This window comes from Pituophis catenifer, unplaced genomic scaffold (genome assembly GCF_029215685.1).
Source record: "Pituophis catenifer annectens isolate HBS135680 unplaced genomic scaffold, rPitCat1.0.hap2 SCAF_2, whole genome shotgun sequence".
Lineage (NCBI taxonomy): Eukaryota > Metazoa > Chordata > Lepidosauria > Squamata > Colubridae > Pituophis > Pituophis catenifer.
The window spans coordinates 167,942,548-167,966,179 of NW_027256882.1; the positions used below are offsets into that span (position 1 = coordinate 167,942,548).

At 43.0% G+C, this 23,632-nt stretch overlaps 2 protein-coding genes across 6 annotated transcripts in view; one reads left to right on the forward strand and one right to left on the reverse strand.

The window, feature by feature from the left end:
• The window catches only part of SPRYD3 (SPRY domain containing 3), a 48,223-nt gene extending 34,194 nt beyond the window's left edge, over positions 1-14,029 (forward strand). For all 3 annotated transcript variants that reach the window (XM_070934991.1, XM_070934993.1, XM_070934990.1), the window contains exons 9-11: positions 7,277-7,396; positions 9,871-10,025; positions 11,872-14,029. In XM_070934991.1, the coding sequence (XP_070791092.1) occupies positions 7,277-7,396; positions 9,871-10,025; positions 11,872-12,006 (410 nt within the window). In that variant the 3' untranslated portion in view covers positions 12,007-14,029. The remainder of the gene's footprint in view (positions 1-7,276; positions 7,397-9,870; positions 10,026-11,871) is intronic.
• A 2,000-nt stretch (positions 14,030-16,029) lies between these two features.
• Positions 16,030-23,632, reverse strand: part of TNS2 (tensin 2) — a 149,393-nt gene continuing 141,790 nt past the window's right edge. For all 3 annotated transcript variants that reach the window (XM_070938008.1, XM_070938010.1, XM_070938009.1), the window contains 4 exons: positions 22,395-22,563; positions 21,359-21,427; positions 20,010-20,039; positions 16,030-18,809 (listed from right to left, as the gene is read on the reverse strand). In XM_070938008.1, coding sequence (XP_070794109.1) covers positions 18,668-18,809; positions 20,010-20,039; positions 21,359-21,427; positions 22,395-22,563 — 410 coding nt within the window. In that variant the 3' untranslated portion in view covers positions 16,030-18,667. The remainder of the gene's footprint in view (positions 18,810-20,009; positions 20,040-21,358; positions 21,428-22,394; positions 22,564-23,632) is intronic.

Genomic DNA, 23,632 nt, shown 5'->3' on the forward strand with positions numbered 1-23,632 from the left:
CAAGTGAACATTACATTTTGCATTGCAGATGAGCTAAGGGGGAAAAGATAGTCTCAGGATCAGTTTCCAGATAGATCCAGGATGTGAAATTTTAATGCAGTTTTCTATGTATCATACAACATATCAGCACGGCTTTTGAACATCGGAGCTTCTTAGAGTTGTTGAATGTTTATTTTTAAAGCTAGCCGGTTGGAATTAAAATCTAATATGTGTGAGTTTATTAAATAAAAAGTAATTTATCCATGGGGGGGGGCCAGAGAAAGAAAAGAAAATACACTATAGACATTTGGAGGAATTGTTAGGTTTGGCAGTAGGAATGGATAGGGGATTGAGCAGAGGTCAGAGGTTTGATAATATATCCTCAGTTGCTCTCTGACATCTGAAAGAGATGAAAATGGGAGTATGCTGAATTCTTTTATGTATTGGAATTGGATTTTTTTCTTCTTGTTTTCAGTGGATAATGTTAAAAGATGGTGATTCCAAATTTGGAGCAATTTTTCTACAGAGTAGATAGCAAAATGGAGCCTTGTCACTCTGCAGCAACTTCTGAGTATTACTCTGAGCTTCTATCGGTCTTGCTTGTTTAAATTAAGATAACTAATTTGTTAGGGCAGTTCATCATTTAAGCACGAATATGAATAGATGCCAGAATAGAACAGCAAAGGTTTAATTTGTTGGATGTCATTTGTTCAAAATGAAGACAAAATAAGCATTATATAAAAAGCCACCTTACCGGACATAAGAAAGGAACAATATCTCCTCTAAAATAATATTTTCCACTATAATTTCTTGATAGTTCTTCTAAGAGTGAGGAATTGCTGGCCAGCTCATTATCTTCTTACCTACCTACTCATGGAAATTATCAGCTAGCATTTCTCATAGAGTGATTTAAGCTTTGTTTTGTTTTGTTTTTTTATTTTTTTATACTTCTAGAGAGTGAGCTTTCTGCTGATATCTCCGTCTTGTGATGGATTGGTGGTATTCTAGCTATGTAAGAATCTATATTTAGAGGACACCAAGAGTCCAACAGTTCAAGCCTGAACTGTCTTATTAGAATAGAAGACACAACCAACCGTAGATACTACCTCTCATGAACTAAAGCTATGTCTTAGTTCCCTGTAGTATCAATCCCGGTAAAGGCGAAGGAGCTATTTCCAGTTACCTATCATTCTTAAGCTTTTCCTTAAGTTCTCTTCATTATCTTTTGGGGAATTACTGAAAACAGCTGAACCTTTGATCCTTCTTTCCCTATGTCTATTTTGTTTCAGATTCATACATGAACTGGCTTCAGCACCGCTAGTGGTTTCCCAAGACTCCACTATCATAGTCACCCTCATTGTTGGTCAGGCTGGCACAGATGTTACATCTTTTAGTTTGGCCATTTTGTCATCATATAATAGAGATACCCATGTGTAGTTTCTTGCACTTAGCTGCTGGACGACCATCAGCCCAATAATAAGTAAAAAATGATTCCTCATTAAAACCAAAGTCCCATAATTAGGTAGTGAAACAGAGTCTGTATCATTCACAGCAACAGCAATTAAGTCTGCATTAGCAAACCATGGTTAAAATAGTGATTCTTACTAGTAATCTCAGGAATTTCTTTTGACATGTTACCCATGCTTAACTCACTGAGAATTGATGAAATTTGATAGGTCTGGAGAATATCAGGTTGGATGGGAGGGAATCTGAGAAGGTAAATATGGTTTCATAATTTGTGTGGGGATCTCAACCATGACAAAGAAAGCAAATTGTGGTTAAGCAATTTGTCTGCACTATGCTTATGAGTACCTGGGAGAAAAAATAATTACTTGGAAAACGATCTTAACTTATTCCAAAAAGAATAACTAGACAAACGAATCTGGGGAAGAATAAAATAACGGTGAAGGAAGTTAAATCCTCAACTGTTTATCAATGATTCATTCTTTCCTTCTTGGCTGCTCGGATCTCAACAGATGCTGTGGTTATTGATTTCAGGCTTAAGGATCAGAAAACAGTGAAATTCAAAACCTCATAATTCAGCATATTTGGGATGCTTATAAGAAGAAGATCCAACAGTTCCTAGACGCAATCCTACTTACTAATAATGCCAAAAGTCACTGTTAGAAAGAAACTAAAACAGATTAGCATGGAGTGGCCATATGGCCAGCTGGCCATATACCTAGCAACTCTCATCTCATATGTTGGGGTCTGTTACTAAAAGCTTGTCTTTTAGATATCAGCTTATATAGGTACTCCTCGACTTACAACAGTTCACTTAGTGACCGTTCAAAGTTACTACGACACTGAAAAAAGTTACTTACGACCATTTTTCACTCTTATGCAGCATCCCCAAACAACAACATATTGATGCTTGACAACTGGTTCATATTTATGACGGTTGCAGTGTCCTGGGGTCATGTGATACCTTTTGCGACCTTCTGATGAGCAAAGTCAATGGAGAAGCCAGATTCACTTAACAACCACCTTACTAAGTTAACAACTGGAATGATTCACTTAACAAATGTGGCAAGAAAAGTCGTAAAATGGGGCAAAGCTTCCTTAACAAATGTCTCACTTAACAACATACATTTTGGGCTTAACTGTGGTCATATGTCGAGGACTACCTGTAATTAATTGGCTCATCTGGGTGTGGGTAAGGGTGTTTTGTTTTTTGTTTTGTATTTTTGCCCCATAAAAGCTAGAAAATGTCCCAGATTTTCTAGCTGTTGCATTCTGTTGCAGGTGGGCTGATGATGTTTCCTGTACATGTAGTCCTCGACTTACAGCTATTCCTTTGAAGTTACAACAGCACTGAAAAAAGTGACTTTAACGACATTTTTTTCCACACTTAAGACCATTGCGGGATTCCCATGGTCATGTGATCAGAATTTGGCTGCCTGGCAACTGGCATGTATTTATGACAGTTCCATTGTCCCAGGATCACGTAATCAGCATGTGTAACATCCCCAGCCAGCTTGTGACAAGCCAAGTCAACGGAGGGAACCAGATTCCCTTAACGACAGTACGATTCACTAAACGACTGCAGTGATTCGTTTATCAGCTGTGGCAAAACAGCCCGTAAAATGGGGCAAAGTTCACTTAACAAGTGCCTTGCTTAGCAATGGAAATTTGGAGCTCCGTAGTGGTCATAAGTCGAGAACCACCTGTATAATCGTGGATCGAATACTTTTTCAGCTTTTTGGATGCAAAGGACCCATCATACAGACAATCGATAAGGTACCTTTACGCTGAGGGACATTTAAAATGGATGGGCTTCCTGCCCTCCAGCTCTTCTTCTAAAAATAATGAGAAAAAGATGAAGATTTCAGATCTTCTAACTAGCTCGTTCTAGGCCAGGGGTCTCCAACCTTGGCAACTTTAAACCTGGCGGACTTCAACTCCCAGAAAGCTGGCTAGGGAATTCTGGGAGTTGAAGTCCTCCAGGCTTAAAGTTGCCAAAGTTGGAGACCCCTGCTTTAGGCAGTGCCATCTTAGCCGCCTTCATGCAACCACAATGAAAGATTCCTCTCTCCCAAGATGCCACAGGTAGGCAAAGGCTCCCCTCCTCCTTAAGAACTTCACAAGAAGAGCAAAAAAGTTGAAGACAGTAAACGGTGGCTTGTGGCTTACGTGTGTCCTCTTCTAATAGGGTAAAATAGTTCACTCAGATGTATGTTGAACTACATTCCTGAGCAAATTGTTTTTTTTCTTAATTCTGGAACAGGAGCACCACGAGGCCCCCAAGATTAACTGCAGCTTCTGTGGAAGTCTTCCAAACATTGCCACCAAATTGTAACTTTTAAAGTGACGGGGTGGGGGGGGGGAGAATTACATACACTGAGAATAACTCTGCTTGATTGAATTGGAGCCAAGGAAAAATCATTTTAGTCTTTCCGTGAAAGCCTGCTTACTTTCCACAGCACGGGCCAACTTTTGATCTCCCTTTTAGAGTATAAGACCCTTGAATGGCTTCGCCCAGGGAAGATTTATGAAGGATTTAGGAATGTCCGATACTATTTAGGTAGGAACAATTTGGCTTCAGGATGCCCGTTCTCCCTACTTTTTGGAGCCAGGACACCAAATATCGCTTTGGTTCTAAGTAACCCACTTCCAGAGATGTATAAATCACACTCAAGAACTTGCGGGTCGGCCCCTCTGAGAAAGTGAGACAGTTCTAAGCAGGATCACTTTGGGACAATTCTGCCTCAAGGAAAGGAAAGGCACCGCTACAGAGAAAGATAGTGCATTAACCTTCCGTTGCCCGTATCCTACTAGAACTGGTCGTCTTCACCCTTTTCCCAGCCACGCGTCTGTTCTTCTCCCCTCGGCTGCCGTCCCCTTGATCTTCCTTTCTTACGTTTTACTGAGCCGCGGGGGATTCCCTAAAAGGCGCTCTCGCTGGCCAGCCTTCATTATTTGAGACACGTTCTGGAATGTTTGCACAAGATTATTCTCAAAGTTTCCTTGGCAGCCGGGGGAAATATTTACCGCCCTTTTGCCAAGCAAACCTCCCTCTTTCATGAAGACAAAGGGTCTTGGCCCCGTGCCTTGTGTTCTGGGCACCCGCATCCGCTGCGCGTAGCTGAATTCGGGGAGAATAAAAGAGCCACTGGGGCCTTTCAAGTGGTCTCTGCTCCACCTCTCCCTTCCTTTCTGCTTTTGTTCTCCTCTGCCCAGAGGAAAGGAATTGTTCTGACCACTGGGTTTCAGAGTCGTCTGGCTTTGATCATGGGTGGCACAAAAGTATGTGGGGTTTTTTTTTTTCCCTTCTCTTGTTGGCCTGGCCCGGCAGAGTGCCTGATTGGCTGGAGCGGTTTGTTTAGCCCCGGAGGGACCGTACTGTAAATAGACACTATTGGAAACTTGGTCAACTTTGAATCCTGGGTAGGCATACTGGGTTATCTTGCCAGAGGAGCCCTGCCTGAAATCAAAGCCCTGCCTGTTCATAAAGCAAGATTCAGATTTTATTATGGTGTTCCAGTACAGGTTGACTTCTGCAGGTAATCCTCAAAGTACGATCACAATTGAGCCCAATATTTCTGTGGTTTAAGTGAAACATGGATTAAGCAAATGTTGCCCCATTTTCTCACCGCAGTTGTTAAGTGAATCACTGCAGTTGATAAGTTAGTAACCTGGGTCGTTAAGTGAATCTGGCTTTCCCCGTTGACTTGGCTTGTCAGAAGGCCACAAAAGGGGATCACATGACCTTGGGGGGGGAGACACAGCAGCGGTCATGAATACGAACCAGATCCAAGCATCTGACCTTTGATCACGTGATCATGGGGATGTGGTGAAGGTCGTAACCATGAAAAGCGGTCATAAGTCACATTTTTCAGTGCCATTGTAACTGGTCACTAAACGAACGGTTGTAAGTCAAAGACTACCTGTATTTTTGACAGGTTTCCTCTGGGGCTTGAGGTGCTTCCCCCTAACTTGCTATCCTTCAGATGTGTGGCTTTCACCCTTCAGTTATCTGACTACACACTCTGAGAATTGTACTCCTAGACAGCTGGAGGATGGTGAATTGGGGAAATGAATGTATAACAGTAGTAACTGAATTGAGAAATTCTGTTTATTTTAGGGACTTTCTATGGTATGGGCATAGTCAAGGATGACAGACTGTGAAGACCTAATAATCCAGGAGTGATCCGTTTTGCAAATAAACCCACAAAACCATCCTTGCTTTCAAAATCATTAGTTGTATGGTGGCTTGGCAAGGGAAATTAAGAATGGCCTTCTTTCCCACAGCTACTTTTGGTCAGTTTCATTTCTATTTGTTGAAGAGGAAGGGGCTCTCCTTCACTAGCAGCCTTCTTCATTTCCAGGTTGGGTGAGGAACATCTTTAGGCAGCCTGTCTACTTGCCAGTCCAGATGTCCCAAGCATTCACTTACACAGCATTCCCTGTTGCTAGTGGCTTGCCTTTAAATTCAAGTTTAGTTTCAATGGCCTTGAGCCTAGCTCCTAGGATTTCCTGTCAGAGGAAAAAAAGAGGTAGAACAATGCTCTGTTGCACCTCTCCGGGTAAGCCCCCAATTGCTTAGTTGGATAATTTTTTTTATTTACGTCTCTTAAATCCCTAACCCCTGGTTCCATGGATTGGCACCAGTCTGTGGCATGACATAAAGCAGTCTGTGCAAACAAGCAAAGCCCCACCCGCAGGATGCAGGCAGCATGTGAAACCATGCCCCCTCCGGTCCATGGAAAAATATCTCTCCATGGAACGGTCCTTGGGGCCCAAAAGTTTGGGGGCCACTATCTTAAATTATGCATTTTAGTTTAGTTTAGTTTAGCTTAGTTTGTTTTGGATTTATATACCGCCCTACCCCCGAAGGACTCAGGGCGGTGAACAGCCAAAGATAAAACACATATAATATAAAATTAAAAAAAACAATTTAAAACACATTAAATAAATTTGGCGATTAAAACACCCCTGTTTTTTTTTAAAAAAAACAATGAAAATTAACAATGAAAAGGAAGTTAGGCCAGGCCAGCCTGTTGGAATAAAAAGATCTTGAGGGCACAGTGGAAAGTGCATAAATCCGGGATCCTCCGTATCTCTGGGGGGAGCTCGTTCCAAATGGCAGGTGCCCCCACAGAGAAGGCTCTCCCCCTGGGGGCCGCCAGTTGACACTGTTTGACTGATGGCAAGCAGTGTTTTTTTTTTTTTTTTATTTGATTTATATGCCGCCCTTCTCCGAAGACTCAGGGCGGCTTACAATGTGCTCAGCAATAGCCTTCATCCTTTTGTATATTTATACAAAGTCAGCTTATTGCCCCCACAAACTGGGTCCTCATTTCACCTACCTTAGAAAGGATGGAAGGCTGAGTCAACCTTGAGCCTTGGCGAGATTCGAACCCTGCAGTAATTGCAGGCAGCTGGTCTTAATAACCAGCTTAATAATAGGGTGCCTTAAACCCCTGTACTACCAAGGCTCATTCGGTCTGTCCTGTTTATGGCTTTGAAATCACAAGACCTAGAAAAATAGAGCTATTCCTGGGTCAGTTTCTGAATCTTGAGTAAAAGGGAGATATAGGCAATTCCTAAAACCCCTAATTTCACCAAACAGCCAGGGGAACTGAATTTGTCCCGTGCCAAATTCTTGGTAACCCTTTCTCTCCCTGCCCGATGACTGAAATGGTGCTTGGTTAACCGTAGCTTAGCCTGAGATTTCTGCATCTGGCCTTGGAACTCCTAGCATTCTTAGCAGCTTTTATTTTGCCGATGTTATGTGAAGGCAAACTGAGAGCCAGAAACTTCACATGCTAATGGTTGCCCCTTTTCTCTTTTGCAGATGATGGCAAAATCTTCCATGGAAGTGGAGTGGGGGACCCCTTTGGCCCCCGTTGCTATAAAGGAGACATTATGGGATGTGGGATCATGTTTCCACGCGACTACATCCTTGATAGCGAGGGTGAGCTTTTAGACTTTGGTGGACGGGATGCTATTTAAAGGAAATAAAGAATAATATATAGAAGGTGTTTCTAGATTGACAGATGCAGGTGTGGAATAGAATTAGACAGCAGTTTTCTGTAGAAAATTTTTATAAAGGGGTTCGCATCCTGCTGCCTCTCTGCTGAATCTGTTTCATTGGAAGGAGGTATTGCTCACCCCAGGATTATGAAAAGGGGCGCGCAGATGGAGTGGGGGCTTGGGATTTGCTGTCCTGTGTAATTGTGTCAGATGGGACACCCTCAGGTAGTTTGTCAGCTGGCCTGTAGAGGCAGTCTTCTCATCCAGGTACAATCCTGAAGAAGTTACATTGGATATCTTTTAGAATAATTGGAAGGCAGTGAGTAAAATTTGAGGAAAAGTAGGACCATCTTTGAGTGCCATCCAATCTTTTGGTGGTGATTTGGAACTGGCCTTTCTTATTTATTTATTTATTTATTTATTTATTTATTTATTTATTTATTTATTTATTTATTTATTTATTTATTTATTTATTTATTTATTTATTTATTTTTGAATTTGTATACCACCCTTCTCCCTAAGGATTCAGGGTGGTGTACAGCCACATAAAAACATAGAGTACAAATATTAAAATACCATTAAAAGATATATATAAATTTGGCCCCATAATTAAAAACAGTAACAAACCAATTAAAACATTTTAAAAAATGTTAGGCCAGCCTGGCTTGCTGGAAAAAGAAAGTTTTAAGGGCACGGCAGAAGGCACCGAGGTCTTGGATTCTCCTTATCTCTGGGGGCAGCTGATTCCAGAGGGTGGGTGCCCCCACAGAGAAGGCCCTCCCCCTGGGGGTCACCAGCTTGCATTGTTTGGCTGATGGCACTCTGAGGAGGCCCTCTCTATGGGAGTGCACAGGGAGGCCGTCGGTGGCAGCCATGGAGCGCTTTAAAGGTGATAACCAACACCTTGAAGCGCACCTGGAAGACCACTGGGAGCCAGTGCAGCTCACGCAGGAGAGGTGTTATATGGGAGCACCAGGTAGCTCCTGTGACTACCCGCGCGGCCGCATTCTGGACCAGTTGGAGCTTCCGGGTGCCCTTCAAGGGGAGCCCCATGTAGAGAGCGTTGCAGTAGTCCAGGCAAGAGGTGACGAGGGCATGAATGACTGTGCACAGGGCATCCCGATCAAGAAAGGGCCGCAACTGGCAGATCAGGCGAACCTGACAAAAAGTCCCCCTGGCAACAGCCGTCAGATGTTCCTCCAAGGACAGCTTGTCCTTGGAGGACAGCTTGTCCAGGAGGACTCCCAGATTGCGAGCCCTCTCCGAAGGGGCCAAAGACTCGCCCCCAATAGTCAGTGATGGAGTCAGCTGACTATATCGGGATGCCGGGAACCACAGCCACTCAGTCTTGGAAGGGTTGAGCTTGAGTCTGTTTCTTCCCATCCAGATCCGCACAGCCTCCAGGCATCGGGACATCACTTCAAGGGCATCGTTGGGGTGGAGATGTACAGCTGGGTGTCATCAGCGTACTGATGGTATTTCACCTCAAAGCCACGGATGTTCTCACCCAGCGGCTTCACATAAATGTTGAACAGAAGGGGCGAGAGGATCGACCCCTGAGGCACTCCACATATAAGAGGCCTCGAGGTCGATCTCTGCCCCCCTGCCAACACTTCTTAGTCCTTACTTCTAGAGGTTGTGAAAGCCTCTCTTGTAAATACCAAGGGAATTTGTTTTCTTTAGACATGATCAAGCCAGCCTTCCTTTCAGCCGGGCTTTTAATAATATTTAGACATTTAGACACCTCTAATATGGGTTTTATGTTGATCGGAATCTTTTAAGGTATTTTAATTGTAATGTACATCCACCTTAGCGCTTTTGAAAGGTTAGTGCAGAACTAAAATACTACTATTTCCACTATTGCTGTCTCTCTGAAATTATATGTGGGTAATTATTAGCCATCACAAATGGCAAGACAACTAAATATTTTACAAAGCTGAAATAAATTGATCTGTGGTCACAATGGTTTTGCAGCTTCAGGCTGCCCCTAAATTCTAGTGGTGCGATTTTCTTATTTCTGGAGTTATGAAGCTGAACTTTAATATTTTCCCTGCTGTTTGATTGTCCCTTGCTGACAAGACTGCCCCTACAGTCCAAATGGTTGACTAGCTTGTACTGACAAGCCAATTGAGAGTCACCCTACCCTGATACAGGAAAGGTGGCTGTTGCCATTCTGTCTTACATGCTTAATGATGAAGCAGAGTGCTTGGGCGGGAAAGTCAAAGGAAATAAAAGGGAAAGGTGGGGAGGGCAGAAGTAACAAAAAATTTGCACGACTGCTATGAAGCTGAGAAAGCAAGGGCCTGTAGATGCTAAGCAGAAATAATAGGCCATCAGATCATACTTCAGTTTCTATGGTGGGAATCTTGAGTCTGTTATCTGCAAGAGTTACATGGGATTTTGGGTGCCCTATAGGTGACAGTGATGACAGCTGTGATACGGTGGCTATCCGAGCCAAACCACGAGGAGTGAGGAATGTCTTGTATCTGCATCAGGAGGCGGATGAGGATGAGGATGAAGAAGAAGATGGGGAAGATGTGGAACAGGAACACGAAGGCAAGAAAGTAGTGGTAAGTGCCAGAAGACGTGGTTAATACACAAGTATAGAACAAGTCTCGGGGGGCTTCTGCTGTAGCTAAAACATGAGGGCTGTAGTGTGTTGTGGCCTGTCAGCCACCAGCCCCTCCAGCAGCCAAATCAGAGGAAGAGGAGGCATGGGAGTCAGGGTCAGCATCAGGGCAACCTGAGAGCTCCGAGGGGGAAGAAGGAGTGGAGCTGGCAAAGAGAGAGAGAGAGATGGAGCTTGAGCCCTCAGTCAACCCTCAGATGGAGAGTCAACAGCCCCCAGGTCTGGAGGTGGCTGATGAGGAAGAGGAGGAACAGCTGAGTCCAGTGCCTGACACGCGGATGCGCAGAAGGCAGAGGAGAGGAGAGCAGTGGAAATCCGTGGGCCAATCCTTGGGAAGGAAGAGCCACTGCTGCTAGTGAAGCCCCACCCTAGCTCTGGGAATAAAAGGCAGGGGGCAGAGATGAATAGATGTGGCAGACAACTATTCATCTTCCAGCTGGCCGGACTTGTTAGCCTGCGGTGAGAGAGAAATTTTTTGCCGGGGCTGCCGGCACTCCTAATTAAAGGAATCTGAGTTCACTTCAGAGGGTTTGTCGTGTTTGGGGAGCTGGGTCAGAATACAGTGTTTCTCCTACCTGAACAGTCTGCTTGTTGGGAATAATTGTGGCTGCAGAGGGCAGGTCATTTGGGTTGCTCGACTTCTCTTAGGCGAAACTGCCTGATCACGGTTGGGACTCAGTTTACCATCAGGACTTAGTTTCAAGCACAGGAATCATTATTACTCTCGGAATGCAGCTTCTCAGAGTGTTTTGCATATTTTATTTTTCCTCCTAGCCCTTAGGGCTACAATCATAAATATGGAGCCGTACCTGATGTGGAAACTGAAAGGGATGTTTAAAAAAAAAAAGAAAGGAAAAAGCAGTATTTTACTGCTAGGACATGTTTTCTCTTGACTTACAGATGACAACAAACATAAAACTGCGCTTAATGGATTGTCTTAAAATGCAGAACACTATTTAAGGTCACAGAAGACAGAATTTAAGCTCTTTTTCTCAGAGTTCTGCTTGTGAGACTCCATCAAACACAAGTCACAAGAAGCTGTTTTTATGTACTGGCGTGAACTTTCTTTTCAGAAAGTTCTTTCTGAACTTTCTTTTCAGCATATGGTTCTCTTGATTCTTAGCTCTGCGCCTGTTGGCAGCTTCATTTTTGTGCTTTTTAACCTTCGCGTTCCGAATGCGAGTTGTCAAAATTCATAATTCGAACCCTTTCGATCTGGTCCTGCAATGTCACATTTCCAGCCCGCTTCTTGGGATGTTAGCCTGCAGTCAGCCTGGAAGGGATTCTCCTCTGAAGCTGCTCTGCCTGGATGTAGCTTTATAGGTCTCTCAGGACAGGCAGCAGCCTTCTTGGAAACAGCCGTACTATTTCAGAGGGCAGGCAAGATACGTTTGTGTGTGTGTGTGTATGGGGGGGGGGACAGTCTGTCAATGCTCTTTCTGTGCTTAGTGGCATATGACATGTCCCATCAATGACAGTAACGGGAAAGATTTGGCTGGAATTCTGGGGACGCTAGAATTGGCTATACTCTGAATTAAAGGCTCCTTTTGGACAGTTCTGATATTGCACATTCAATAACAGTATTATTTTCAAACAAACAAACAAACAAGAACTTTCAGTCAATTAAGGTCTAATGCCAAGAGCCTTACTCACACTTCTTAGTTATTTTCATATGACAGATTTTAGAAGATTTGTTCAACATCTGACCCAGCCAGTACAGATTCTTTCTGGGTCAACCTGTGTTAAAATTCTTGGTTTGGTTTTGTTTTTTTCTCTCTCTCTGCCAGGTGTTCTTCACCCGCAACGGAAAGATTATTGGCAAGAAAGATGCAGTGGTGCCACCGGGGGGCTTTTATCCTACCATTGGGATGCTGAGCAGCGGGGAGAAGGTCAAAGTGGATCTGCATCCACTCAGCGGCTAAAGATCAAGGGCTGGAAAAGACGCCTCTTCTGCCGCTCCGCAGGCTGCCGGATTGCTCCGGCTGTTCTTCATTGCAACTTCGGCCATTGCCTCCAGGGGTATAACCTCTTTGACGTGGGGCCATATAGAGAGATATTTGTCTATCTAATAACACCTGAGCCACTTCTCTTGTCTCTTTCCTACCTGCTTGATTGCAACTGTTTTAATACTGGAAAAATCGTGAGGCTCTTTATTTCCAAGCGGGTCAGGGATTCGTTCCTGGAATACAGTCCCTATCTCTTTCTGCTCGTAATGTTCCATGAATTACTTCTTTCTGAGGGCAGGACAGCTCTTTTGAGTTTACATGGTTGAAAAAGAGCCCGGAATATGGCCTAGCCTTATTCAGCTCTGGGGTGTCCATGATTCTGTTCTTAAGGGGATTATTGAATTGCAGATGGAACAGGTCAGCTCCTCTTGCCTAGTGACATGAACCATTTGCATTATTATATCTAGTGCGCTGGACACCTCATTCTTCAGTGCGAGCCAGTCTCAAAAGTCTTATCTAAGATATTTTTTCTCCTGAGCCCATCATTGCGAGAAAAACCGTGTCATTTTTTTTTTAATTTATGGGCTCCTTAGTTGAATCTAAGCTGGCATTTAGAAACTCCCAGGATCCAACTTTCTTTTTTTCAAGGACTTTTGGGGAGGATGATGGAAAGCCAGGGAAGACTCTTTCTTGGACTGTACTTCCTAACTGATGTTTGATAAGCCAAGATCCAGCACTTTTTTTCAAATCATAGTTTACAGATGAAGTCTAATGATGAATTCTCTGCTGTCCTACTCAGCTAATCTCGGGGATGGGGGGTGGGTTGGAGGACATTGGCAAAATTTGGAGGCAGATAGTTTTCTGCCCCCTCCCTCTTATCCTGAGCTGCTGAGAGCTCCCTAATATTTCTTCTGTATGTTGTTATGATCTGGGTGCAATGCTGCTGTATATCTCTGTATTGATGGAGAAGAGGGTGGAATGTGAAATCTGTACTGTAACTTGATTGTAAAGTGTTCATCCTTTCACCCTTCATTCTTCTCTGCTGAAGTTAAAAGAGGGCTGGTCCTTAGGTATGTAGGCCCGCCCTTCTTTTCAGCCCCTCCCTTGTTCTCTGCATTGTATTTACTCTATCATAGCCATACCCCATTGCAGAAATAACAGAGGCTACGGGAAGGGCGACAACCAGTCTAGATGCTCTGTGTGTAGATGGGGTCAAACAATGATAGGAGAAGCCAAAGAGTAGCAGCTGCTTTGAGCCACGGGAGAAAAGCTCCTCCTTTCTCTTAACTTCTCTGCCCCTGTATTTTCATGGGCAACCTTGCTGCTAAAATGATAATCTGGGAATTGCGGATTGAAGAGGGGACGCTCCTAAGGAGGAAAAAAAAAATTGGGTTGGCTCCCTCTGGTGGTGTGAATGACCTGCCTTTGTTGTCACATGTTTGTATGTTGGGAGAGCGGGAGCAACAGTTTGGTCTCTTCATGTCTTGCCAACAATCCTCCCTGCCTCTTGCAATTAGGAGAAGATTGTAATCCCTGCTTGCTGATGATGGTGGTTTCTTCCCCATCTGCTGCTGGAAGTGATCCGGCATCTGGCTGCAAAAGGCAAGGATACAGGCTTGCTGGTGTGCAAGGGGGCATCACAAGCTTGTAAACGTGCTGCTGTTGACTTAATTGCTGCACCAAGCCTTGGAGAGTGCAGATGTTGCTCTCTCTCTCTCTGTCCTGTTGTGTAGTTTAGCGTTTCTCAACCTAGGGAACTTTTGAGACATGGGGACTTCAACTCCCAGAATTCTCCAGCCAGCATGGGGAGTTCTGGGAATTGGAAGTCCACCCATCTGAACGTTCCCAAGGTTGAGAAACACCTTGGTGAAGTTTGTTCTTCTACACTGCAAGCCTGCCTTGAACAGACTTTTCTTCCTTTCAGCTCTGGGTGCTTCTGCTGCACTTTTTGTAGCCAGAATCTTTATACACTTAATAAAGTTGGCATTTCCACCTGGAAGGGCTACTGGTTTCATTAATAGTGTTTTACTGCTTTCTGTTTCTCATCAGTGTTTCTTTGAAGTGTATTTTTTTAATTTAAAAGAATTTTCTAGCTAAGTAATTTTTAAACATTAAACTAGCCTCCAAAAAAACAAACGAACTAAAAATGAAATTGTTTTGAGTACGTTATCCTACAATGAAGTATGTGTGTACTGTATGTATTTTCCTCCTTTATTATTTTTATAAATAACTCAAGGCGGCAAACATATCCAATACACCTTCCTCCTCCTCCTCCTTTCCCCACAACATCATCCCCGTGAAGTGAGTTGGGCTGAGAGAGTGTGACTGGCCCAAGGTCACCCAGCCGGCTTTCATGCCTAAAGTGGGACTAGAACTCACAGTCTCCTGGTTTCTAGCCTGGTGCCTTAACCACCTGACAGATGATGGGGGAAAATACTTTTCTATCATTGCCATTTTAATAATGGTAGTGACTGGAAAGCTTTTTAAAAAACCAATGCTATGCTCTCACAAAACTGCTTTAAAGGAGTATTTTAGCATTAGAGAGAGATGGTGTCATAACACTATGATCTGATTAAAAAGAAAGGTTCGGCAAGATAATTCAAATGGCAGGGATTGGAAGCTCACAATAATGCCACAATGATAAGATAAAATGATACAATAGCTTTTAAGCAGCATTAGCCTTTCTGATGCAGACGATGCAGGAAAATGTATTTTAAGATTCATTCCTACCTGAATGCATCCATATATGTGGTTTATAAATAAACTCCTTATGAAATCAATAGCAGTAGCATGTAAATATGTACTTTTAAAATTGGAACCTTTTGGATGAACCTTTTTTAATGAAAAATTATAGCTGAAAATATGCTACACAAAACTGAAAAACAGGAAGTAGCATTGAGGGTTTGTATCACTGGGGGGAATATTTTTCTTTTCTTTCAAAAAAAATTTAAACAACTGAAGCAACTCTAGAAACACCACCCATCAATCACATGAGTATATAGATCAGAGTTGCTGGACTGTGAGGTGGGCGGCATATAAATTTAATAAATAAAAGTGATGCCACAATAATGTCTCCTCTAAAATAAACAAGGAAAGCATTTCCTCAATGAAATCAAGTTTGACAGGGGTGTCAAACTCAATTTCACTGAGGTCCACATCAGGGTTGTGTTTGACCTTGGGGGGGACCAGGGTGGATGTGGCCAGTTTGATGTCACTCGTGGCCAAGTGCTAAGGCAGGACTTCCCTCAGACCCTCCCTCATTAAAGCCTTCCTCCCTCCCTCCCTCTTCATTCTACTTTCTTCTTCCCCTTTTTCCTTATTTTTCCTTCCTTGCTCTCTTTCCATTTTCCCATCTTTTTCTTTCCCTTTCTCCTTCAAATGCAAAAGGGGAAACATTTCTCCTTTTGTTTTGTTTTTAATTTGCTTTGCTAGCCCTCTGCCAGTGATAATGGAACGCTGCCCCCCCCCCCAGTCCCGTTTTCGGCTGCGATGGCCTCCTGCAGCCCTCTGCCAGCGATAATGGAGCTTGGGGGCCACGCACAGCCCCCCTCCCCCGGCCCCATTTTCGCTGGCAGAGGCACCGTGAGCTGCTACTTTGCTGTTTCCAGGGCGGCCCTGTGGGCCAGATCCGACCCATGGGCCTTGAGTTTGACACCCCTGCCTTAAATGACTAGAATTTAGATTAAAAATTCCTTCGGGAATACTACCTAACGAAACTTAACATTCGGCTAATAGTATTCTCTTCCGTTTCCTACCCCATTACACCAGGACCCATTTCCAAAAAGCAATAAAAGGCACTCCGATTTCTTTTCCTGGTATGTTAATTTTGAATAAACAAGAAACGGGTTGTCGTTTGTACAGAAGATAAAAATACAGATATAAAAAATAATAGTGCTGCAGCTTTCTCTCCCCTGCCCGCCCTCCCCCTTCACAAATATATATATATATATATATATATATACACACATACATATATATTATCAAGACATCTCTCGCTAACATTCAGATATAAATTCTTTAGTAGACAAAATAAAACTCTGTACTAAACCCAACCCTCCCCTTCCCGCCACTTTCAAAGATTGGAAAGCACGTTTGTAGAGCAGCAGAACTCTCTTCACTAGCTCATATGATATGTCTTTTGCGCTCAATGACCCATCTTGAAGATGTTGGTGGGGGGAATCTTGCGTGAATCTCACCAGAGGTGCTCCACCAAGAACAGGGACTCCACCAAGAACAACTGTTGTGTGCTTCCTTGGTACTTGCGCTGGCATGTCTTAATGGGAGGTTGGTTCAACCAATTGCACCTAAGCACATGAGGAATTAATATACTATGCTTATTAAGAACACAATTCTGAATTGGATTAAAAAAAAAAAAGCAATCTAGTCTGGTGGGGAAGGAAAATACACACAGCTGGTCTTCTGGAATGAAAAACTCAAAACCCAGAAATAATTAAAATGAGGCTTCTGTTACATCAAGGTTTTTTTAAGCCCTTCACCTCCTCCTGTGCCTTAATCCTGTGACTGCTCATATATTCTGCTGTGTGCTATCCAGATGTAGAGATAAACTCTTTAAATAGTTGTGTAGGAAAGTGAATCCTGAGTGTCTGAAGAGAGTCATTAAAATGGATTTTTGAGCTATCAAACTGCTAAAACTAACATTGATCACCTGCTCATTTTCTTAGTATGTTTTGTGAGTTTCTAAACTTAGGCGGATCAGAAGCAAAAAATTGTGTTCAGTGGCCAGCCAATTGATCTTTGAGAAATGAGCTGCATGTGATATATGGTCCTCCCCAACCAATTATTTGGATTTTAGCTCGTTGCTTAAAGCTAGGAGTCAAACTCAACAAGATGTCTAGATGATTTTCCATGAAATCAAAATAGCTTTCACTGTGGAGAACCAACACATCCTTCTTGGACCTATTACGTTCTAGATTCCTGCTGCTTTCCACTTTGAATTGAAATGAGAGCAATGTATCTTGTTCATCCCAATATCTTTTTATCTTAGGGAGTAGCCTCTAGCCTTAGCAGTATCTGCAAGGTCTTTGGGAATTGAGAATCCACGCTGCCCAACACTTATCCTTCATCACATACAATTGCCTAATGCTCCACTTGTTACTCCATTATAGAACTCAATGGCCAAGGTATTTATGGCCTATTGTCAGTTGGGATATTTTACATCAACAACTTAAGCATTATGTGTCTGTTCCAGCTTCTCATCACAAGACAAATGGAATGTATGTACCTCTCACACAGTTGGCAGTATTTTCACATACGGAGCTTAAAAGCGTTTCTTGCTTCAATCAGTTTGCCATTTCGATGTAGAGCCTACACTGGCCAAAATGCTCGCATGCATTACAAATAAGATGCAATCCTTAGTGAGGTTGTTTGGGGTGGGGGGGGGGATGACTCTTGAACTACATTTGAGTTTTGTGTTCCCCTACTTGGTCACCATTTCCACGATACTGAAGAATTCATGATGTATCTGTTGGTTTCTCCTTCCGTTGTCAGTGTCAATTCAAAATGAAAATCAAGCACTGGAGCAAGCTCAAAAGTTATTGAACTACAGTAGCGGCTTGCACTAATTGTATCCCAGATCAGACGTTCACAGAGCAGCACTAAACAGCAGCAGCACAATTGGTTACCCAGACATGTTGTATCTCGAAGGGTGAAGGTAACTGAAAAAATAATAGTAGCTTAATTCCAGGCTTCAGAGACAACAGCATTGGATTATAGGGGTTTTCAGACCCAATAAATCAGTAAGGCCAATAATCAGTTAGGAAACTGGAGGGAAGCTTTCTATTTTTTCAAAAAGACCGTGCATTGAAGAATCCCCCCCAAAAAACTTGACAGCCAGAACCTGAGTTTGTATAATTCCAAGAATAATTCATTGCTTTATACAAAGCTGGGCACCACTTTGTTTAATGAAAGAAAACAATTTAGGATTGGATAACGCCTTACAAATAAAGACTGTCATGCCTAATCTGCTTGTTGGAGTGAGATACAAGATTGGACCTCCAGTGCCCTGTTTCTCCATTACAAAGTGGCGTGCTTGCCCAGAGCAATGCTGTTTGTAGAAGGAAAGGCCGCTAGATATTTTTTTCTCAGATGGTTAGGGTTAGGGTTATGCTTTCCACCAGAAGTCTGGTGGTTCTTAAATGTGCCTCAAAGTAAATTTAGTGTGATCTTTGGCCTGGCTAGAGAAACCTCTCTCTTCTTCATCTGTACAAAAAAATGCTTCCCCACCTGGATGCTTTAGAATGCATTTAGCTATAATCAGGTCACAAAATCTTGGCTTATGGAAGAAGTAGCACACTACTGTAAGTTGTGCAGTCTTCGTCAGAGCTTTTGTTCCTGGGTGTTTTCTGTGGTAGTGAGAAATGTTAAAACCTCACACTTGATCTGTTGGGATCAAGTGGGCTCTTTCCCCACTGTATCTGGTCAGTGGATTGTGGAAATAATACAGTGGATTAAAATGGAGAGGGTAGAAGACTACTTTGAGTAACGCTGTAGAGCTAGCCATTCCTGTTCCCATGTTGCAGAGATGCCACAAAACATCATAGGCATCCAGACAGGCAATTAAGATGGGGAGGAAGGAAGAATGGCATGTGAGAGGCCTGGAGTAATTGCCAAGCTGCCTTCATCTCCGGTGCGTGCCCAGCATAACCTTGGTGATGAAATTGACGATGGCCGATGCTGGCTGCTCAGGATCTAACTCAGCAAAAAGATGGCAGACATTCTCACATGGGTTGCCTTGTTTCTTGGCAACAAAGCCGAAGATCCTGCAAAAGACAGATGGTACATGTCAATAGTGGTTATGGCTTCTGCTCTTCTTGATTTTCGTCCTATGCTGATCAAGGATCAGGCCATAATAGCAATAGCAGACTTATATACCGCTTCATAATGCTTTAAAGCCTTCTCTAAGCGGTTTACAGAGTCAGCGTATTGGCCCCAACAATCTGGGTCCTCATTTTACCAATCTCGGAAAGATGGAGGGCTGAGTCAACCTTGAGCAGGTCAGGATCGAACTGCCAAACTGGTGGCAGCTGGCAGTCAGCAGAATTAGCCTGCAGTACTGCATGTTAATTCTGTTTCTCCGTGGTTTACAGCAGGGGAGAAAGAGGGAAGGTATTGGACTGGCATCAGTAGCATTGTAATAGTAATACCAGCTTTAGTGTTACCATTCTGATTATCACAGTTTCAAAGGGGATGGACTTTATACCAGAATATTGTACACTGCTTTCAACATTTTGACAAAAACATTGAATTCCAGTGTATATTCCTATACACTGCTTATAGAAGTGTTTCTCTGTTCCCATGAGATTGCCTTAGTTCTATTCACCCAATGTAAGAAGCCATAGTTTTAACTCGAGGAGAGGAAAATGGGAAACATGAAACTCCACATAGAAAGAACATTTTATCATGTGGTGATTATGGGGAAAAAAACCCTCAAAAATATTGGAAAGGATCAAAATATTCAGAAAAATCCTAAAGATAAAACTTGAGCTGAAATCACAAATGTATTTGTTAAGTGTAATACCAGGAAATTTGGGAGAGATCGCAAAACAGCTGCAAGAACAAATTAGGCACACTGGGGAAAAAAGAAAAAAAAATAGATACTTGGGAAATGGTTTCTAGGAAAAAAGTTGACATTAATCAAAATAATAGACAAAAGGATTTAAATAGATACTAACAATAATCATCAGTGTTTGTGTGAAGTATAAACATCTGGGTTTTTGTCAACAGTTGGGAAAACAAACTCAATGTTGTCACCGTACAAAAATAGGACCTAAATGTTGGTAATACCGTAGAATGGGGATCTTTCAAACTAAAATCTGATCCAAGCAAAGTCTTCCACATCTAAAGAGTCAATCTATTATACTGTGTATCAACATGCTATTGTATAGCTTAATGTTAAATTAATGCTTTGCTTGATCTTGTTATCATATGTTTTCACGACTTGTGGTCTTTCCATTACTTACTTGGATGTAGTGCCATCCGTGTTGGCCCACCTAGAATTAAACATAGAGTCAGGTTAAGAAAATATTCTTCTCCAATCAGTTGCCTTTAAAGCAGACTCACAAAACACGTCCTAGAAGCAGTGCTGCTTCACTGAAAGATAGTGTACTTTGCATAAAAAGGAAGAAAATTGATACTCCTGTAATTAAAGCAACAGAAGTTGATCAGAAATGGGGATTTGTAGTGGGGATTCCAACATCCTTTAATTTCAGCCAATATTAGCTGAAAAGCTATGTGCTCTCCATTCCTGGTTTAAGTATCCCTCTTGAGTTAAATATTTTTCCTGGTTCAAATATCTCCACCTACTGAAATTTCAAGGAATTGAGAATTGAATAGCTTCATATATACTTGTGAAGTATGGTATATACTTCATAATATTTAAAATACTTTAAAAATTAGACATGCAAGTTGTGTTTCCAAAGCTCTTCTTGCCATCAAGGTATAGTATTACTCCAGAGTTTGTTAATGTCACTGAAGCAGCGCAACTAAGTATTGTGTTTTTGGAACAGTCATCACAGCAAAGAAAAATCAAACAGAAAAAAAAAAAATCAAAGCAATGTTCTTTTTACCAAATAATGCACAATACTTTGAAATGGAAGTAAGTTGAAAAGTAGAAGTAATCCCCTAACTACAATGAGCTAATAGCAATTTAGCCGCAAGTCATGTTCAACAACATTTCTGCATATGGAGAAAAAAGTATTACTGACAAGGATTACATAAGGTAGCCCTTTTTCATCCAAGGATCCTTACGCTATAAAATACTGCATGCCTTTCTTACAAGGTGCACCCTATAATGATGGTCATAGTGCAAATAAGGAAAGTTGGTTGTAGAAATGAAAACAATCAGACCAACTCATAGAACTTCTCCAAAAGTCTCCAAAATGGAAACATGGGCCCTATTCTGTAGCTGCTTATTAAAAACCCGTGGTTTGCAAATATTATCTTCTAAAGGCCAGGAGTAGTTCACATAGGCAATTTCACAGTTACAGCTGAAGAAACTACCACGCACATCTTGGCCTCACAAACCAAGCATTGTTTACCATCACAGCATACAATGAGTAGAAATATAGGATAGATACTGAATGCAAACTGCATTAATAAGGTATCAGGCCATTGCTCCAACAAATTCGTTATTGCCTACTGGGACCGCTAGCAATTCTGCAAGGCATCTTCCTTGGGTTGCAGAAGATTAACCCTGGCTCTTTCTGCATATAGTATACATGCTGTACCGCTAAGCACAGATTCCGTAGCATCCAGGCTGACATGGATTTCCATGGATACAAGCTACACAAGAACCAAGATTGTTGGTTACCTGCGGTCCTGAGGATCCGTGCTGCAGAAGGTAACACTGTTGACTGGATAATGACGCCGGAAAAACAGCCTATGAGAAGAAAGAAAATTTCCTGAATACAAGAGAAAACCCACCCCAGAGCTTCATCCATAGGCTTATAGAAGCCAACAATGGGAAGAGGGAGGAGAAGAAAGGGATATCCAGACAATTAAGGGGTCCTTGGTGCTCTCTGAGCTTGCTTGTTTTCTTGAAGACGTTTCATTACCTTAACGAAGGTAACATCATCAGTGCTAGTACGCTGATGTTACCTACTTAGGGTAAAGAAACATCTGCAAGGGAGCAGAGAGGACCCCTCATTTCAACTCATGAGCTACAAATATTCTCCTTTATTGAAGCAATTAAGGAACAAGGCACGTGAGCAGGGAATATATGGGAGAAGCACAGAGATGACCTTGTATACCGAATGCAGTGCTTAGCAAAATCCAGGAAAACAAAGTGAGAGAAAGAAACATAAAATGGTCCACTTTAATTAACTCTCTGCTATAAGAGGAAAGGAACGGGAAATATCGGGCTTTCAAGATTCCCTATCAAGAGAGAGTTCTAGTATTCCTTGTATCTGTTTCCTGTCCTGGCCTACGTTGAAGGGCTCATAATGAAAGAAGAAAGAGCCTGCAGCTGCATAAAGGAAGGGTATCATGGTGCCTGGGAGCAGAGCAATGATGTTATTCAGGTGGTTCTATCCAGTTCGGGCAAACCGGTAGTGGCGGCTGTGGGAGGCTCCGCCCACCCACCCAGACATCACCACGTCCCATTTTTAATGCTCTGCGCATGCACGGAAGGCCCAACGCATGCGTAGAGGTGGCGCGTGCACTCACATTTGCAAACCAGTAGCGAAGGTAAGTGACTACCACTCCTGGAGCAGCAATAGATTGTGGGTGGGACCAAATAAAAGGTAAGAATAAGGCGGGGGGGAGAACCGGTTCGGTGACGTCATATTGTCACCGCTACCGGCTCGGCCGAACCAGACCGAACCAGGAGGAACCCACCACTGACTTACTTCCTCTGGTTGTCTGTGAGTGTGATGCCTTGGGCTGACACCTTGAAGTGAACGGTACTGGCCGAAGCATGGGGAGTCGAAGCCAGGATACTGGTGGTCGCCTTCGCCACAGCCTGTGGCCCCGTCAGGGACTCTGTTTCCACAGAGCTCAGGTAAAGCACGCTGCAGGCTGCAATTTCAGAACAGAGTGAGGAAAAGAATACCAGTTCAACAAAAGCAAGGAGTGTCTTCCAGAAGGGGCATGTTTTTATTTCAGATGCTTGACAACCAGAATCCAGAATGATTACTGATCCCCACCCCCACCCCAAGGGATCTAAACTTTGTCCAAGTTCCTATGCCCGTGATGGCGAACCTATGGCACACGTGCCAGAGGTGGCATGCAGACGCCTCTCTGTGGGCACGTGCGCTGTCGCCAGCTGCTCTTCTGGTTTCCAGCGCTTACATGCACACCAGCCATCTGATCTTTGCAGGTGCCGGAGTGCCAGAAAACGGCCTGAAAACGGCCTGAAAAACAGCCCTGAAAATGGCCCAAAAAATGGCCTGAAAACGGCCCAAAAAACGCCCAAAAAACAGGCATGCGCGCCGACCAGGTGGTCTTTGGGTTTCTGGCACTCCAGCGTGCGCACACACAGACATGCACATGTATGCACGTGCGTTCCGGTGCCAAAAAGGTTCGCCATCACTGTCCTATGCACTTAATTACTGGAAGTCCTCGATTTACAACAGTTTTCTTAGTGACCGTTTGAAGTTATAGCGGCCCTGAAAAAAGCAACTTTTGACCATTTTTCTCACTTATGACCATTGCATTATCCTCATGGTCATGTAATTTTATATTCAGATGCTTGGCAACTGGTTCGTATTTATGACGGTTGCAGTGTCCCGGGGTCATGGGATTATATTTTAAGATCTTCCGTGAAGCAAAGTCAATGGGGAAGCCAGATTCACTTAACAACCGTATTACTAATTTAACAGCTGCAGTGATTCACTTAACCAATAAGAAAAGTCATAAAACGGGGCACAACTCACTTAGCAAATTTCTCACTTGGCAACATAAATTCTGGGCTCAATTGTGGTCGTAAATCGAGGGCTACCTGTATATCCACATGAGGTTTTTGAGTCTGGCTAATCACAGAATTATATGAATGAGACAAAAGGGGTCATCTTTCATTTGTAGCCGTGCCCTATCTTCTCATCTTCCATGTGAGGAAAGCTCAGTCAGGAAGTAGCAGAGGTTCGAA